Source organism: Brienomyrus brachyistius, chromosome 11, assembly GCF_023856365.1.
Source record: "Brienomyrus brachyistius isolate T26 chromosome 11, BBRACH_0.4, whole genome shotgun sequence".
NCBI lineage: Eukaryota > Metazoa > Chordata > Actinopteri > Osteoglossiformes > Mormyridae > Brienomyrus > Brienomyrus brachyistius.
Genome location: NC_064543.1, coordinates 8,162,803 through 8,177,458, shown reverse-complemented (window position 1 = coordinate 8,177,458; position 14,656 = coordinate 8,162,803). Strand labels below are relative to the sequence as shown.

Here is a 14,656-nt window from a genome sequence, read left to right as displayed (position 1 = left end):
GGGTACTGCGACTACGGCTGCTGATGCTCTGGTAGGCGAACGGGGGCCTTAAATTCATGTAATGCAGATTAAAAAAAAAAAAAAAAAACAACAAAAAGAGAATATATTAAAAGATATAAAAAGCAGCGTGTAAATTAAAAAATAGAAACGCTTCGGCATCCGACACAAAGGGAGCAAGACATTACGCATGACTACTGCGAAGATTTCTTTGGACTTTTTTTGCGACGAACACCACATAGATGTTTTTTACACAAGATTGCACGTATAATGAATGCTCAGCTGTCGATGGAGAACATTGGCGATCTGCATGCAGTGAGCCACGAACAGCTGTCCGCCACCGCTGACTTGATGAGCGGTACCAGTCCCCATCACAGAAGCACGGTGACCCATCGCAGCAACCACTTGTCAGCCCACGCGCGCTCCATGGGCATGGCATCGATTCTAGACAGCGGCGACTATCATCACCATCGGCCCCCGGAACACGGTCTCGCTGGACACTTGCATCCAGCCATGACCATGGCTTGCGAGGCTCCCCCCGGAATGAGCATGAGCAGCACGTACACCACGCTGACCCCCCTGCAGCCGCTGCCTCCCATCTCTACCGTCTCGGACAAGTTTCCTCACCATCACCACCACCATCATCATCATCACCCTCACCAGCGGATTCCCGGTAACGTGAGCGGCAGCTTCACTCTCATGAGGGACGAAAGGGGACTGGCGTCTATGAACAATCTGTACAGTCCTTACCACAAGGATGTTGCCGGCATGGGACAGAGTCTTTCCCCCTTGTCGGGGTCTGGGCTGGGAGGCATACACAACTCCCAGCAGGGTTTGCCGCCTTACGCACACCCGGGTGCCACAATGCCCACGGAGAAAATGCTCACACCCAACGGATTCGAAGCCCATCACCCTGCCATGCTAGGCAGACATGGGGATCAACATATGACCCCTTCTTCGGCCGCCATGGTGCAAATAAACGGAATTCACCACCACCCGCACGCGCACCTGAACCCCCAGAGTCACGGTCAGGGCATGGGCTCAACCAGAGAACCAAACCCGGGGTCTTTGCCTGGCTCGCAGGTCAACAGTGCAGGCAATTCAGGGCAAATGGAAGAAGTCAATACCAAAGAAGTAGCGCAGAGAATCACCACAGAGCTTAAAAGGTACAGCATCCCCCAGGCCATCTTTGCCCAGAGGGTGCTGTGCCGGTCGCAAGGGACCCTATCTGACCTGCTAAGGAACCCCAAACCCTGGAGCAAACTCAAGTCCGGCCGTGAGACCTTCCGCAGGATGTGGAAATGGCTGCAGGAGCCTGAATTCCAAAGGATGTCGGCGCTCAGGCTCGCAGGTGAGACAGCAAAACCTCATTTACCGCTTGCTGTTACTTGCTGGATTGCATTTTCCGTCGTGCTTTGGAAGCATATGCAAAAAAAATCGTCCCAAATATAAATTAGCCCTTAACTGCAAACCGAGATCGCGAACCAGACCGCTTGATTTAGGAGGGCTCACTTTATCATGGTCGCGCTACCTGTTTTCTTGCATTCTCCTTGCGTTTGTACTCATTTGGACTCTAATAGCCGCAAGTGATATTAATGTTTCATACGGAAAACTGTTGTTATGCATCGGTATGGTAGATAGGAAGCAGAATTTTATTGTCAAGTGTTATGTGTAATTGAACATTAAGTGGTATGTGTAATTTCCCGTCTTCGTTTTGCGAATGTTTTATCACTTAAGAATCATTCTTTGATGTAGGCTAAACATTTTAAATTACTTGCTCGTCTTTAGCTATTCTGTTCGGAAACTGCAGCAGCTTCGCTGTCCTAATACGAAAATTAGAGGTCTTTGTTATTACCCTGCTGCACTCGTTCCCATTTTCGCGTTTGGATAACCTAGTGCGCAAAGCTTGTTTAATTGTTAGGTATTATCCGATTAATACGTAGTGCGATTCACCTGAATTTTGTAGCTTTTTGTTACATTGCAATATAGAAGACGCATCGAGGGCTAAGTGTGCATGCGGTCCAAGCTCTAACGCCGATTGCATTCGCTGCTATATTTTGTATTTTCTGATGCTCTAACGCTACGAGATTCTGTTTATAACTTGATGACGAGGCCGTGAGTGGGGTTTTGTTAATTAACTGGTAGGTCTCCATTAATTTGTCTCTAGAGAATGAGAAAGTCAATCAGGGTGCAAGCCGGAGGCGCTCATCCATTTCAAGAGACGACCAGAAAGAACCATTTTTCACACGCGGACAAAGGATGCACTTGTTAGGAAAGTGGTTCAAGCCAAAACACGCACCGGTTTTACCTTATTTCCATACAACGCTTGCTTTTCAGTGTTTATTTGAAATAGATTATATTAGGCTTCCAATATGTAGCTCTCTCTTTCTGTAAGTCTTTTCACTCTGTTAGAACCTTGCATATAGCCCGTTTGACACAAGTTTAACAGTGCGTTGTTTCAAACAATTTTCACCCTGTAGATTTCATTCCTGATACTATTTATTTGAGCAAAAATATTGCAGAAAATGAATTCAGGCCTGGCAAAAATAGAATTTTAAGCATGTCGCTTATCAAATATAAATTAAACATAGAATACACAAATTAATTTATATGCTTAATGTACTGCAGACAATTGATGTGTATTACTACAGTCAATGACAGTGCGCTTTGTTTTCTTTTGTAATATAATTCTGTTGATTAGATATTCTGTCATGTCGATCGCAATATTAATGCCGCATTGTTCTTGTAATGCACTTCTAATTTAAGTAGGCCTAATGGAATTCAGATATACAAATCTAAATTCTACGTTTTGCGTGACTTTAATATAATTTAATGTTATTTCTTTTATTTGCCACATTTCATTTTAAATGACTTTGACATACATCAACCACTAATCTACATCACAAATAGAACGAAACTGAATTTTTAAGTAGTATATTCAAGAGAAAATTCAATCGATTAATTATGCAGTTTGAGGAGGTATGTGGTTAGTCTGCAATGGAATGCAATATGAGATTAATATTGATTGATTAATCCTAAAAGAAATTTCATTGGTACAGAAAACGTCAGAAAATTATACGGATTTGTTATTTAAATTGTTTTAGCAGGTTATGGGAATGTAACGCTCATTGTGACATTACTTGTACACGTGTTGTGTTTTCTCTGGTGTATACTTTAACCTGATAGAATATAACATAGAAACCTCAGTGCTGAGGACAGGTTAAACGACAATGGATGGTGTGGCATTTTATAAATTAATGCTGGGAGTCAGTTGCACGTCAGTGTCCCTGCAATGGAGTTCGCGCTCCTTTCTGTAAATGTTTCACGGTATTATACCGTATACATATATTAATAATCACATCGACATTACAAAGTGTGTGACCGATAGCTGAATTATTAGTCTGAATATAGTCTTATTCGGATTTCTTGTCGATCTCTTATTCTCAAGAGTTAATTTCTTTACTGCAATAGATAATTGATTATTTTAGCATAACTTCATTAGCATAATAACAACAAGCTGTAGTGTGCAGCTTGCATTGTACTGTCTGAAATCATTAGTCGACAACGTTTATTAAGCGCCATATTGTTCACAGGCCTGTTTAGAGAAGGAGCGCCGTGTATCTGGCGTTATTACGAAGGTGTGTATATACCTTGAGTTCCCTTTACGAGCCTAGTGTTGTAATAACATTAGCCTATATTTTATTGTCGGACGTTGCAAACGATTAAGGTGTAATTATCTAATACTAATACATTCCAATTAATAACCCATTCTTAGAAGCATTCCATTTTCATGATACAGTTCACTTTGCTGAATAGCTAGTTGACGCAGAAGTTCAGCTGAAGCTCAAATTCCTGAACGAAAACTCCAACGACTAAATAATATCCCCGAAATCCCAAAGAATACCCACAAAGATGTATTATTATTTTCGTTAAACCGGGTTGTGAAAGGCCTGCTACGCTAACACCATTACAGGCCTTACTTAGTAAACACGCAGTTATCTCCTGCCTGTATAATGATTTAGCTGGCAAACAATAACCCTGATGAGTTGTATCTGAGGGCGATAAGAAGCGATACCAAGGTTCGTTGTTATTTCAGCGGGATATATGGGAAAATGCTCGGAGCTTCTGTTGTCACCGTGTCCTTGTGAAGCGACTGATTTATTACAGCAGATATACAGCCCCGTTTGCCCTTTTGTTAATGTTTATCTAACGTGGCGACGTCCGTGCAAAGTGTCTGCAAACTGCAACGTCCGACGTAACTTAAAAACCAAGACAAACATTGTCCATCGAAGATAACATACAACATAACACTATTATATGTACCTATATTTAGTCAATCAGAAACAAATGTTTAGAAAAATATATATACATTTTTGTCTTTTGATGAACAATATGTTTGTATAAATACATACATACATATACATATTAAATTTAAAAAGCCTGCGTTTGGGAACATGTTTGTGGATACGTTATACGTAGCCTATGTAGTGACTATAGTGACCTAGTGTAATCCATGATAGAGTTCTGTTAGACATTACACATATTAAAATGAACACACATAGACAAAATAATGCGGATGGTTATTATCCTTCTGAATGCGGTATTTATCAACGAAACACGCAATCGCCTCATTTAAGAGAAAAGCTCTCCATCTCAGAATCCTGATAACGCAGTTGAATCCCATATTAAGCAGATGCTGCGGAATTATTTTATATTCACTTTGAATTTGTATTGAATTTCAATTTGAATTTGTGACGCCATTTATTACAGGTAATGTTTATGTTGTAGTGATTTAATTTATACCTTTTCATTATCCGGTCATGTTACATTCGCTTCAATGGTAGCGTCACAATTAATTCCTTTTCAAAGAACATAAAACAACTGTATAAAAAACCTTATCTGGGAAATGGTTATATATGAATAATTTAGCCTACTGTAACATTTACACTTGAACGCAGTGATGGAACTGTAAAGAACACTGCTGAAGTGCGTGTCTGCCCCCTAGCGGTGACATAAGTTATATTACTGGTTGATGTCGGAGCCATGAGCAGTGTTTTAGGTCTCTAGGAGATTTCAAATGTATAGATAAGAAGCCGCGTATTTCAAAATCAAACAATTTGATCTCTTAGAGTTGTTACATTTTTCTGAAGAGACAATTTGCAATCCTATACATAAAAGCCGTTACATACAGTGTAATCTGGGTCTTATTTTTTGTGCACATGAAATTTACTTTGAATAGCCTTTAAAACCTTCCGTTTACTTGCCTCAGAAACATTTGTTTGCTTTAATATTAAACCTAAACTGTAAATGCATTGTTTTAAGGGAAACGCACACCAGTAAGAATGTGTTATCGAAACATAGTGCTTTGGTTATGGGTTTCCTGCCCTAATAGTGTTCATTGGTATTAGGCCTGCATCAGATATAGTGCTTAAGCATCACTGCCTCGGTGTCTGTTAAATCAGAAGATATATTTCTTTATAATGGAAGCCTAATAATGTTCAACACTGAGTAGTGAAGGTTTCATGCTGTCAGTCATAAATCACTATTGTTGGATTTGCAATGCTTTTTGAAACTACACGATATTACCATTTTAACGTTTTAACATAATCTGTGTCTGGCACATTTTTCGTTTACATATATGGCAAGACGACAATCGCTGCTTAAGGCGTATAAGTTAAGCACTAGGCCGTTAGTTATAAAAGGTCACCCTGGAGCACAGCAGTGCTTCAGCTGTCGAAATAATTTAATTCGGCTCTGTACTGTATATTACGTGCGTTACGCTACATACGTAGTATTACGCAAGAGTACGTACCTTGACGTATACAAATGTTGTGTTTGAAACTGCACCAGTAAACGCGCTACTGATGAGTACTGAGTGATACAGCTCAACACTCATAAAATCCCTTAGAAACCCAATAATAATAGCAGGTGGTTTAGATGGATTTTTCTCTTTGGGTGTCTATAAATCCTCCATCTCAGCCAAGGCTTGCATCCCGTCAGCCAGGGTGATTAGGATATCCATTCTCACTGCAGCATTTGAATGTAATTGTTTAACACTTTAAGTAATATATTTTAAATGTATCATTTAACAGAATAATCTCTTATCTGGAAAAAAATGTTTTGATTACTTTAACAACCCTAGCTTAGTACTACCACTTCGAATGAACTGTATGTATACATTCAATCTTTGTAGTAATAGAAGTAGAAGCTAGTTGTCACATGCAGGGTAAGTTAAATCATGAGAGTGTACACGGTGGTGTAAATATTGCTGCCAGCTACAACTGGCTTTTATAACCCCACAGCATGTGTAGAAGGTTTGTATACACATGCACGCACACACACACAGACACACACAGACACACACAGACACACACATACACACACAGACACACATACACACACACACACACACACACACACACACACACACAGGAATGTATGTCTTTGTGGGGACTTTCCATTCATTTCTGTGGGCTAAATCCTAATCTCTACTATGACACTCTTAACCCCTACCCAGCCCTAACCTTAACCATAAGTAACCAAAAAAAAATAAATAATAAGATTTTTGTGCATTTTTAGTTTTTTGATCGCATTCACAAATCTTTGTGGGAACTGAAAAATGGTCTCCACAATGTCAAAATAACATTTGGTCCCCACAATGTAATCTGAACATAATACACACACACACAGATACACACATATGTATCTTTTGCATTACCCACTAACTGTGTATTAAAATGTGTAAAAATATGTTTGTATTCAGAAGGATTTGTAACAGTGACTGAAAGTAAATTATATAAGTTATTTTACAAAAATCCAAATTTTATTGCCAATGCTTAAACACAAGAGGAATTAACTTGCGGGTCTGTAAGGAGAGTTTGAATACAATAAGGGGGGTCAATCAATCCTGATGGCTGCAGTCAATCTTTAGGAAACATTAAAAAGGAAAAATCAACACCTCTTATCCACTTTTTCGTGTCAGAAGGCATTGAGTAACTATTAGAGTTGCGTCATTTATTTGTTGTGTTAGCATTTTATTTTCCATCTTTATTAATTTGTTGCTCTTTCAAAAGAATTTCTTTTGACGCTTGTGTACCTGTTTTTTTAGTATGCGAGCGTGCACACACACACACACACACACACGGACGCACACACACACACACACACACACACACGGACGGACGCACACACACACACACACACACACGGACGCACGCACGCACGTTTATTTTGTGAACAATACTATCTTCCTGAACACATAATATAATCAGCATAATTTTTTTCCTGTATTTTTCATGCTCTGTAGCTTGCAAGAGGAAGGAACAGGACCACGGCAAGGGAGAGAGGGGCAGCATCTCCAAGAAGCCGCGGCTGGTTTTCACGGACGTCCAGCGGCGGACTTTACACGCAATATTCAAAGAGAACAAACGGCCATCCAAAGAGCTGCAGATCACCATCTCTCAGCAGCTGGGCCTGGAGATCACCACCGTCAGCAACTTCTTCATGAACGCACGCCGACGGAGCCTGGACAAATGGCTCGACGATGGCTCCAGCTCAGCCAACTCCTCTTCCTCATCTAGCACTTGTACCAAAGCATGAAAGTTCCAGACTGAAATCTCGGTGGAAAAGCTTTAAACTAAAAAAAATACCTATCAAAGACCAGGACCTCTAGACAGCAGCTTTGTCCTTAATCTTGTTTGAAAGAAAAATGATAATAGTGATGTTTATAGTAACCAAAAAAACCAAAGACTTCTTATACTTGCGTCTTTCTTCTGCAACGCATTTTATTCAGACATCTTGCAAAAGAGAGAGAAAAAAAATCACAAAAAATTCCCATATTGCCAGTCGCACTCTTTAGCCATTTTTAACCTTCCATTTCGCACCCTTCCTGTTCCTCAATCCCCCTTCACCCTCATTGGTTTAACTAAAGGTTTTTGCGATTCTTTTCGTCACTGACTGACCCATGAGCTGTCGCTCTCTTGTTGCCACCTGTGCTGCCAGAGGCGTGTGATGGCAGCAGGAGAGGCGAACTGTGTACATACTAGTGAGAAGAGCTCCTGGAGGACCGGCCCAAACCAGGATTCCCCAGTGGTCAGATCTGAGCTTTCCAAAGGAAGCTTGGGCTCTTCTTTCGATGGTTCCTCTCTTCCTCACCGGTCAGGAACCCTGAGATACTGGGTATGGTTCCAGGGTGGTAGTGCTTTCTTCCTAGTTGTTTTCATAAATATCAAATTTAAAAAAAGTCAGCTAGACCCACAGATAAACACATTAATGATATAATGATAAATCATACCAAAGACACTAGCTACTTATTTAAAATATTTAAACGCAAACACTGAATGAGAAAGCAGCTAGTTATACAGGAGAAATAAGACAACTATTGACGTTAAAGCATCCAGTACAAATTATTTTTTAGAAATGATAACATATATACCAAATTTGAAAGCTTTTGAAATTATGTGTTTAATCATAGAGAATAACTGACTCTGTGATTTTCACAGTGAAGCCATCAGATATCGTATTTGAACTGCACCAGTCTGGTCCATTATTCATAATACTCACCTAGAATATTAGCTATAGAGTCTTTTTACAGCTGTTTCTGCGATAAAATCATAGGTAATACAATATTGTTACACTGTTGTTATACAATGTCATATTTTGCCATCCGTAACACTGGAGGTGCCCTTATATTAATATTTTGTTTCATTTAGTAAACAGTATTTTCAGGGAGTAAAACAGTTCTGCATGAGCTTTATAAATATTTTGTATCAAAACTTTTTTATCAAATATGTAAGATGCTAACAACCAAAGACTGACTAACCAGCACTTTTTCATTAACATGTTTTTTCGGAACTTAGAAAAAAACATCCTAGAGGTCATTTATGGTGTCGACTAGATGTTTGATCAGCAGTAAGACATGTCGCTCTGTTATCCAAAGACAGTATGTATTTTTAAGTTGCAGGCAATATTTTTTAAGTTTTTGTAATAGACAAGGGATGATTGCGGTTATTTATCTGCTTAGGAAATTACAGTTATGGAAATAAGGAAACTTATGATTTCGTTTATTATAGGATTGAACTAAAAAGTATCTTGTCATAAAATTCGAGGCGAATCATTTATATCTCATTATGTCCGTATTTTGAAAGAAAAACTTTAAGGTTTGCATAAATGGGAGCGATTTGCAGACTGAGTGGTGTCATCCAACGATGATCCCAGATGGTAACGATTTTGCTTTTATGTTTCGATTTGTTAGAAAACTGCATTTAACAGGGAGTTGGGCTGATAAACGAAGAGTGCAGGACCTTAAAATGCTGACAGCTGTGCAGCAGGTGAATGAATATCAAATGCAAATGAAAGGCACGTCAGTGACATCGTTGTGGACACAAGTGCTGTGTCACTGCAGGGGAGCCTGGGACTCAGGACTGCAGAGAAACACTGAAGCCTTTGTTTTTAAGCGTCACTGGCAGCCATGCACAGTAATAAGTAACGTATTAATTACGTTAAGCACCTTTGGGTTTAAGCATGCAAAATATTAATTCCAATTGTTTTTAATTACGTAATTATAAAATAATAGTATGATTTTAGATACACAAAAATATGTTACCATCAGACCCCATGGCTGTATCTTTTACTTTTAATATTACTCGTACGGCAAAACCAAAGATAATTTAGGCCAAAAAAAATCCTCTTTCTCATTGGGGGGGGGGGGGGTGTGGGGGTGTGCCTCTGCTAAGCCTCTGTACCTGTGATCAGAAAGTCACTGGTTCAAGCCCGGCTTCAGCACATCTGTGGGTCCTTGAGTGAGATCCCCAACTCCCAGCTCCCTGGGTGCTGCTACGGGTGGCTGCCCTTCGCGGACAGCTTGCTCTCACCTACAGCAACTTGGGGGTGGTGTAAAGAGAGTTTCCCCATGGGGATCAATAAAGTATCAATTATGTGCCACTTACAGTTATGAATTTCTGTAATAATAATCTGCATAAACATTCTGGATAATATGAAACAAACAAAATCTGCTGTTAAGCAATCATGCTTTTCAAACAACCAAATAGTTACTTTGACAATATTTATCATTCATTCATTATAAAGGATATATGAATATTATAACTATCTGAAAGGGTTACCATATTTCAATGTGGTAATGAATAGCTACCATATATCTGTATATTTGGTGAATATATTTGCCACATAACCTCAGGTGATGTATGTCTTTCATGTGAATTGTTATCAATGTCCAGCAAAATGAGACAAAATTCATCCATCTTGGCCTGCTTTAGACTACAAGATACGTCATAGCCCTATGTCTTGTTTACATTATTTGAGTTGTTTATTTTTTAATGCAACCTAAGATATCTCAAAATGATTCAGTTTTGACCCTTAACAATACTTTCCGTTGCCGTCTTCTTCTTTAAAAGAATTTTTAGTGCAATATTAGATGTTTTGTTTTGTTTCTGTCTTTGGCTTCTTTAAGGTCAGCGTTTCTTATTGAATAACCAATCAGAGTCCCTTGTGTTTCCTAACCAAAGCCTATTAAAAGCGGATACGGCGATGCCTGGGACTGCAGCCTCTATGCCCCGCCCACTTACTCGGACCGTGGTTGAAAAGAGCAAACTGGAACTATGCATGTCAGCACTAGGAAGAAAGCACTACAGAAATCTGTCCGACATGGGGTCAGGTGCACCGAGCTGTCACAGCCCGAGTGGAAACAGTACCGCCACTGCAGTTTGTGGCGTGGTTACCGTCATGGAATATATTTGGAAACTATTAACTAAAATGGCGTCCACAAAGAAAAGTTTAGAAATGGCTCTCTCCTCTTGTAAAAACAGAAACAAATAGTGTAAAGATGTACTACTATGTATAGTGTGAACCAAAGACACTACCTCATTCAATTTCCATTTGTGATTCTTTTTATCACTTTAACGATACCAAAGATTTTTCTTGCACGGCCTACATGACTGGTGTGGTGGATAGTTGGCGTCTTTTTCCCTTAGATAACCCCGCCCCCGACCCTAAAACCCCGCCTCCACTTCAGTGTTTTCTACTCCGCCCCCTTTTTCTCTGTCTGTTTTCTCTGCATTAGTGACCTGATTAGAAAGCTATAGGCAGACATGTTGCAGATTCTGTACAACTCACAGGACGAGTGCCTTGCTTAAACCAAAGTGTTAAACCGCTCTTGACCTCTGCGATTTCACCTTTTACTCTTTGAATACCTCAGCCTCTTGAGAAGGGCCGCTGTAGAAGAAAAAAGGAATAATTCTTTCACCGTGGTGCTTTTGCCAGTGCAACCATGCAATTAAAACATACCAAAGGATTTTTTTCCCACACTTTTGCTGACAAACCAAAGCTGTTTACCCCTTTCCCCTCTCTATACCTTTTCGTCTGCCCCTTGTCTCACTGTCCATGTCTGTTAGAATATCCACCATATAGGTTGTGCATCTTTCTATCCTGTCTCTGAATACCTCATAGTAGTAAACGCTTAGAGTTATGTTGTATAAGTCTATGTGATTAAGGCAGAACTCTGCTAGTTTGATAACTATTGATGTTACTTCTGAAAAAGGCTTTTAAAATTGTATTTATTTTGAAGTTTTTTGCAGAATTGCTCTGTTTTGGTCATAGGTAATATGCTCTGTGGATTGTGGTGGAGGCTAACAGGAGGCGAATTAAAAAGCAGACCTATTTTTATTAAGACTGTGTTACGATAATATTTTGACGATAGTAGTCTGTTGTTTTCTACAGGGTAAAATGAATTGCTGTGATGTGTTTTTTTTTCTCTACAGTGTTGTAATTTGATTTAATTTAATTGCATTTTGTATCGCTTAATCATTGCTTTAATTTATGCATTTGTAGAAAATATAGATTTGTATATAGTATGTTTTGGAAAAAAAGACCAAAAAAAATCCAGTTTTATGTTACAATCTTATTTTTTACATGCTTAGATATGAAGAAGCGGGATTTTGTATTCTTCTTCATGGGTATCTTAGCAGGCACTTCCGGATGTGTTAAAAACACTGCCAGGTAACAAAAAGAGAGGCGAAGGACTGGCCAATGAGAACAAAGTTTTAAGGGAGCTACTTTGCTATTCCAATGGCACAAGCAGTGTACATCTTTATTTAATTCTCTCAAGTTTTTAAAGATGGTTTGTTTAAGGGTAATACTGCACATCCAAAGATTTATATACCATTAAAAAAAAAGAAGAAAAAAAAAAGTTTAATGTCTAAAAGCACTGGCATTTGTAAGGTAGAATTGTCATTTTAATTTGCCATCCGCATGGGTATAGAAAGTAGGCAGCATAGGGCTGCGTAGACAAGCTAATTTTACCATTTGAGGGGGAAACAAAAAAGCTGTTAAATGTACAATCTGAAGGTGTTGATCCGAGGGCTGCAAGTCCTTCTCACTTTGCTGCCTCATGCATAGAGTGAGACAGAGTGCAGGCAGGGCAGCCGGTCTGCCGAGGAGCTGCGGCGCGTCGCTGGGATGTTCTCTGTGTGGCACCGCTGCCTCGCTCTGTCTAGTATCTATTATTTTGGTGCGTACTCGTGTAATGACAATGAGCAAAGTCTAATAAATCTACAAAGAAACTCACCAAAGAATCAGTTTGTGTGTGTGTGTGTGCGTGCGTATGTGTGTGTATGTGTGTGTGTGTGTGTGCGTGTGTTTTTTTTCTCGTTGGCTCGAATGTATCATTGAGAATTTTTATGGAAATTACTTGAATCACCTAATAGCTTTTATTTCTGTCTTACCACTGAACACAATGGAAAGATCTAGAAGTCAGTACAGGAATAATACGGGTTTGTTACTGATCCAGACTTTCAATGGTTTCCATAGTAATCTGAAAAATAGTAGGTGTTAGACCCCCATGATGGACACTTGGTTGTCATATTACCAATGGATGCTTTTTAATGCATAGTTGAAAAGGCAAAGCCCTCACAGACTGTATGTGTAGTAGATGACTCAGTTTTAGGAAGATCAACAGGATTCCCAGGTAAAATTCTGTGGAATGCTGAATGGCATTTGAATTACATTCAAATTTGTTTTGGATTCTGGCATGGCTCTGCTTTGGAATAAGATAACTTTTCTGATGCCCTGATAAAAATTAAAGCACCAAAAGTAATTCATTACAATGCCATTACAACGTCATTACAATGACAATACATCCATCTTTACTCCATTGGTCCAGACAGAGATTGGGATCACAAAACACTTTACATGTGCTTTGTCCAGTCTAAAAATTCCTTGAAGAGGAGGGTTGTAATTGTCATGCAAAAAAAACATACCATACAATATGACTTCATCTTGGTCTGGAGAAACTGGAGAAGGCTGTTGTCCTACCTTAATGCCAGTGGCTTTTTAATCATCACCAGTGTAGCAGGAATTCAAAAGCGATTAAAAATGAATCATCAGGTGGTAGATCACTTGATTAAAAAAAAGAAAAACAAAAAACATAAACAGAAAGCGCCAAAGACAATCATCTGGTAAAAATGAAATGTGGGGAACGAGTAGAATCATTGAAGCGCAGTCATTCAGGCTATGAAAGATACTATGAAGTCAGACAGTTTTTGATAATGGAAAAACTATTGCTGACTTTTTTATTATATTGGAGTAGTTGCTTGTGTTTACATTCTAAAACTGAGTGATTATTGTATCAAAAAGTAATGATTTATTGCAATTTTTGCCAATGTCTCCATCCCTATTATCTGTTTCCTTATCTTTCCTGTTACAGCATTTTCCATGTATTTTTGTGTGTGGCAAAATAACGGGCTATCCAATGGATATTACTCCAAGGTTGGTATTTTTGTAATGCACGAAGACTTTCATTTATACGATTTTTAAAAATGATTTCATTCTTTTTATTTCGCTCCAGCTGTGCTACTGTCTCTCTATGCCGTGCAATATCATCTGCTGTCTTTGCTAAGTAACGAAATAGAAGCAAGTGTCATGTCATTAGGCTTTTCGGTGTTCAAATGTTTTCGCATTTCTGTAGTCACAAGAAGGTAGAAAATAAAACGTTGGTTTTCCAGCAATTTTAAAAAGACTCATCTCATCATTCTTTGTAGCCAATGCTTTTTATATATATATATAGTTTAACAGTTTTACTTTAGAGGCCCCTATTGTAGTTTGCTGATAGCAATATTCATCAGTCATCTGCGTCGTATGTCGTAAAAAACGTCTCATTATGATGTAATGTTAAATTCTGAAATTGCAAAACTTCAATGCTTCTATATAAGGAAAGTATCACAAGTAGTTGGTAAAGCCAGCTTTTGTAACTCTTGACGTGCCAGTCTCACAATTCCGACTTCTACAAATACCATAAGAGCACCGTGCACTGGGACAGTGACAGCACTCCATACCGCCCATGCTTTCCGTCTATTTTCCTTGCTGCCACTAGGTGGCAACCTATGACAATTTCACGATTACCTTTAGTACACGATTCTTTTTTTCATATTTTTATTAACAAATTAAAAAATAAAGCTTTACAAAACCTCAACCATATCGGTATTAAAACCACATGAAATATTATTCTAACACTGTGTGTAATAATACATTTGCCTGAAAGTCACACCCAATAGTCTGCAAACTATAATTAAACAAATACTGAATTTTGTAATTATTGTATTTCAGCCACATTATTACATGTACTTATAAGTATAATTAATTGCCTGAT

At 38.8% G+C, this 14,656-nt stretch overlaps 1 protein-coding gene across 1 annotated transcript; it reads left to right on the top strand.

Moving 5' to 3' along the window:
• Window positions 1–203: 203 nt before the first annotated feature.
• Window positions 204–7,905, top strand: onecut1 (one cut homeobox 1). The gene is made up of 2 exons (XM_049031213.1): window positions 204–1,348; window positions 7,304–7,905. Exons 1-2 carry the CDS (start codon window positions 268–270, stop codon window positions 7,594–7,596), a joined length of 1,374 nt encoding a protein of 457 aa, XP_048887170.1. The 5' UTR covers window positions 204–267; the 3' UTR covers window positions 7,597–7,905.
• The last annotated feature ends 6,751 nt before the right edge of the window (window positions 7,906–14,656 follow it).

What these genes read in the sequence shown, in the direction of transcription:
- onecut1 (XM_049031213.1), top strand. Translation starts at nt 268, where the DNA reads ATGAATGCTCAGCTGTCGATGGAGAACATTGGCGATCTGCATGCAGTG. An exon ending in GTCGGCGCTCAGGCTCGCAG is followed by an intron (nt 1,349 to 7,303) that starts GTGAGACAGCAA and finishes CATGCTCTGTAG; the next exon opens with CTTGCAAGAGGAAGGAACAG.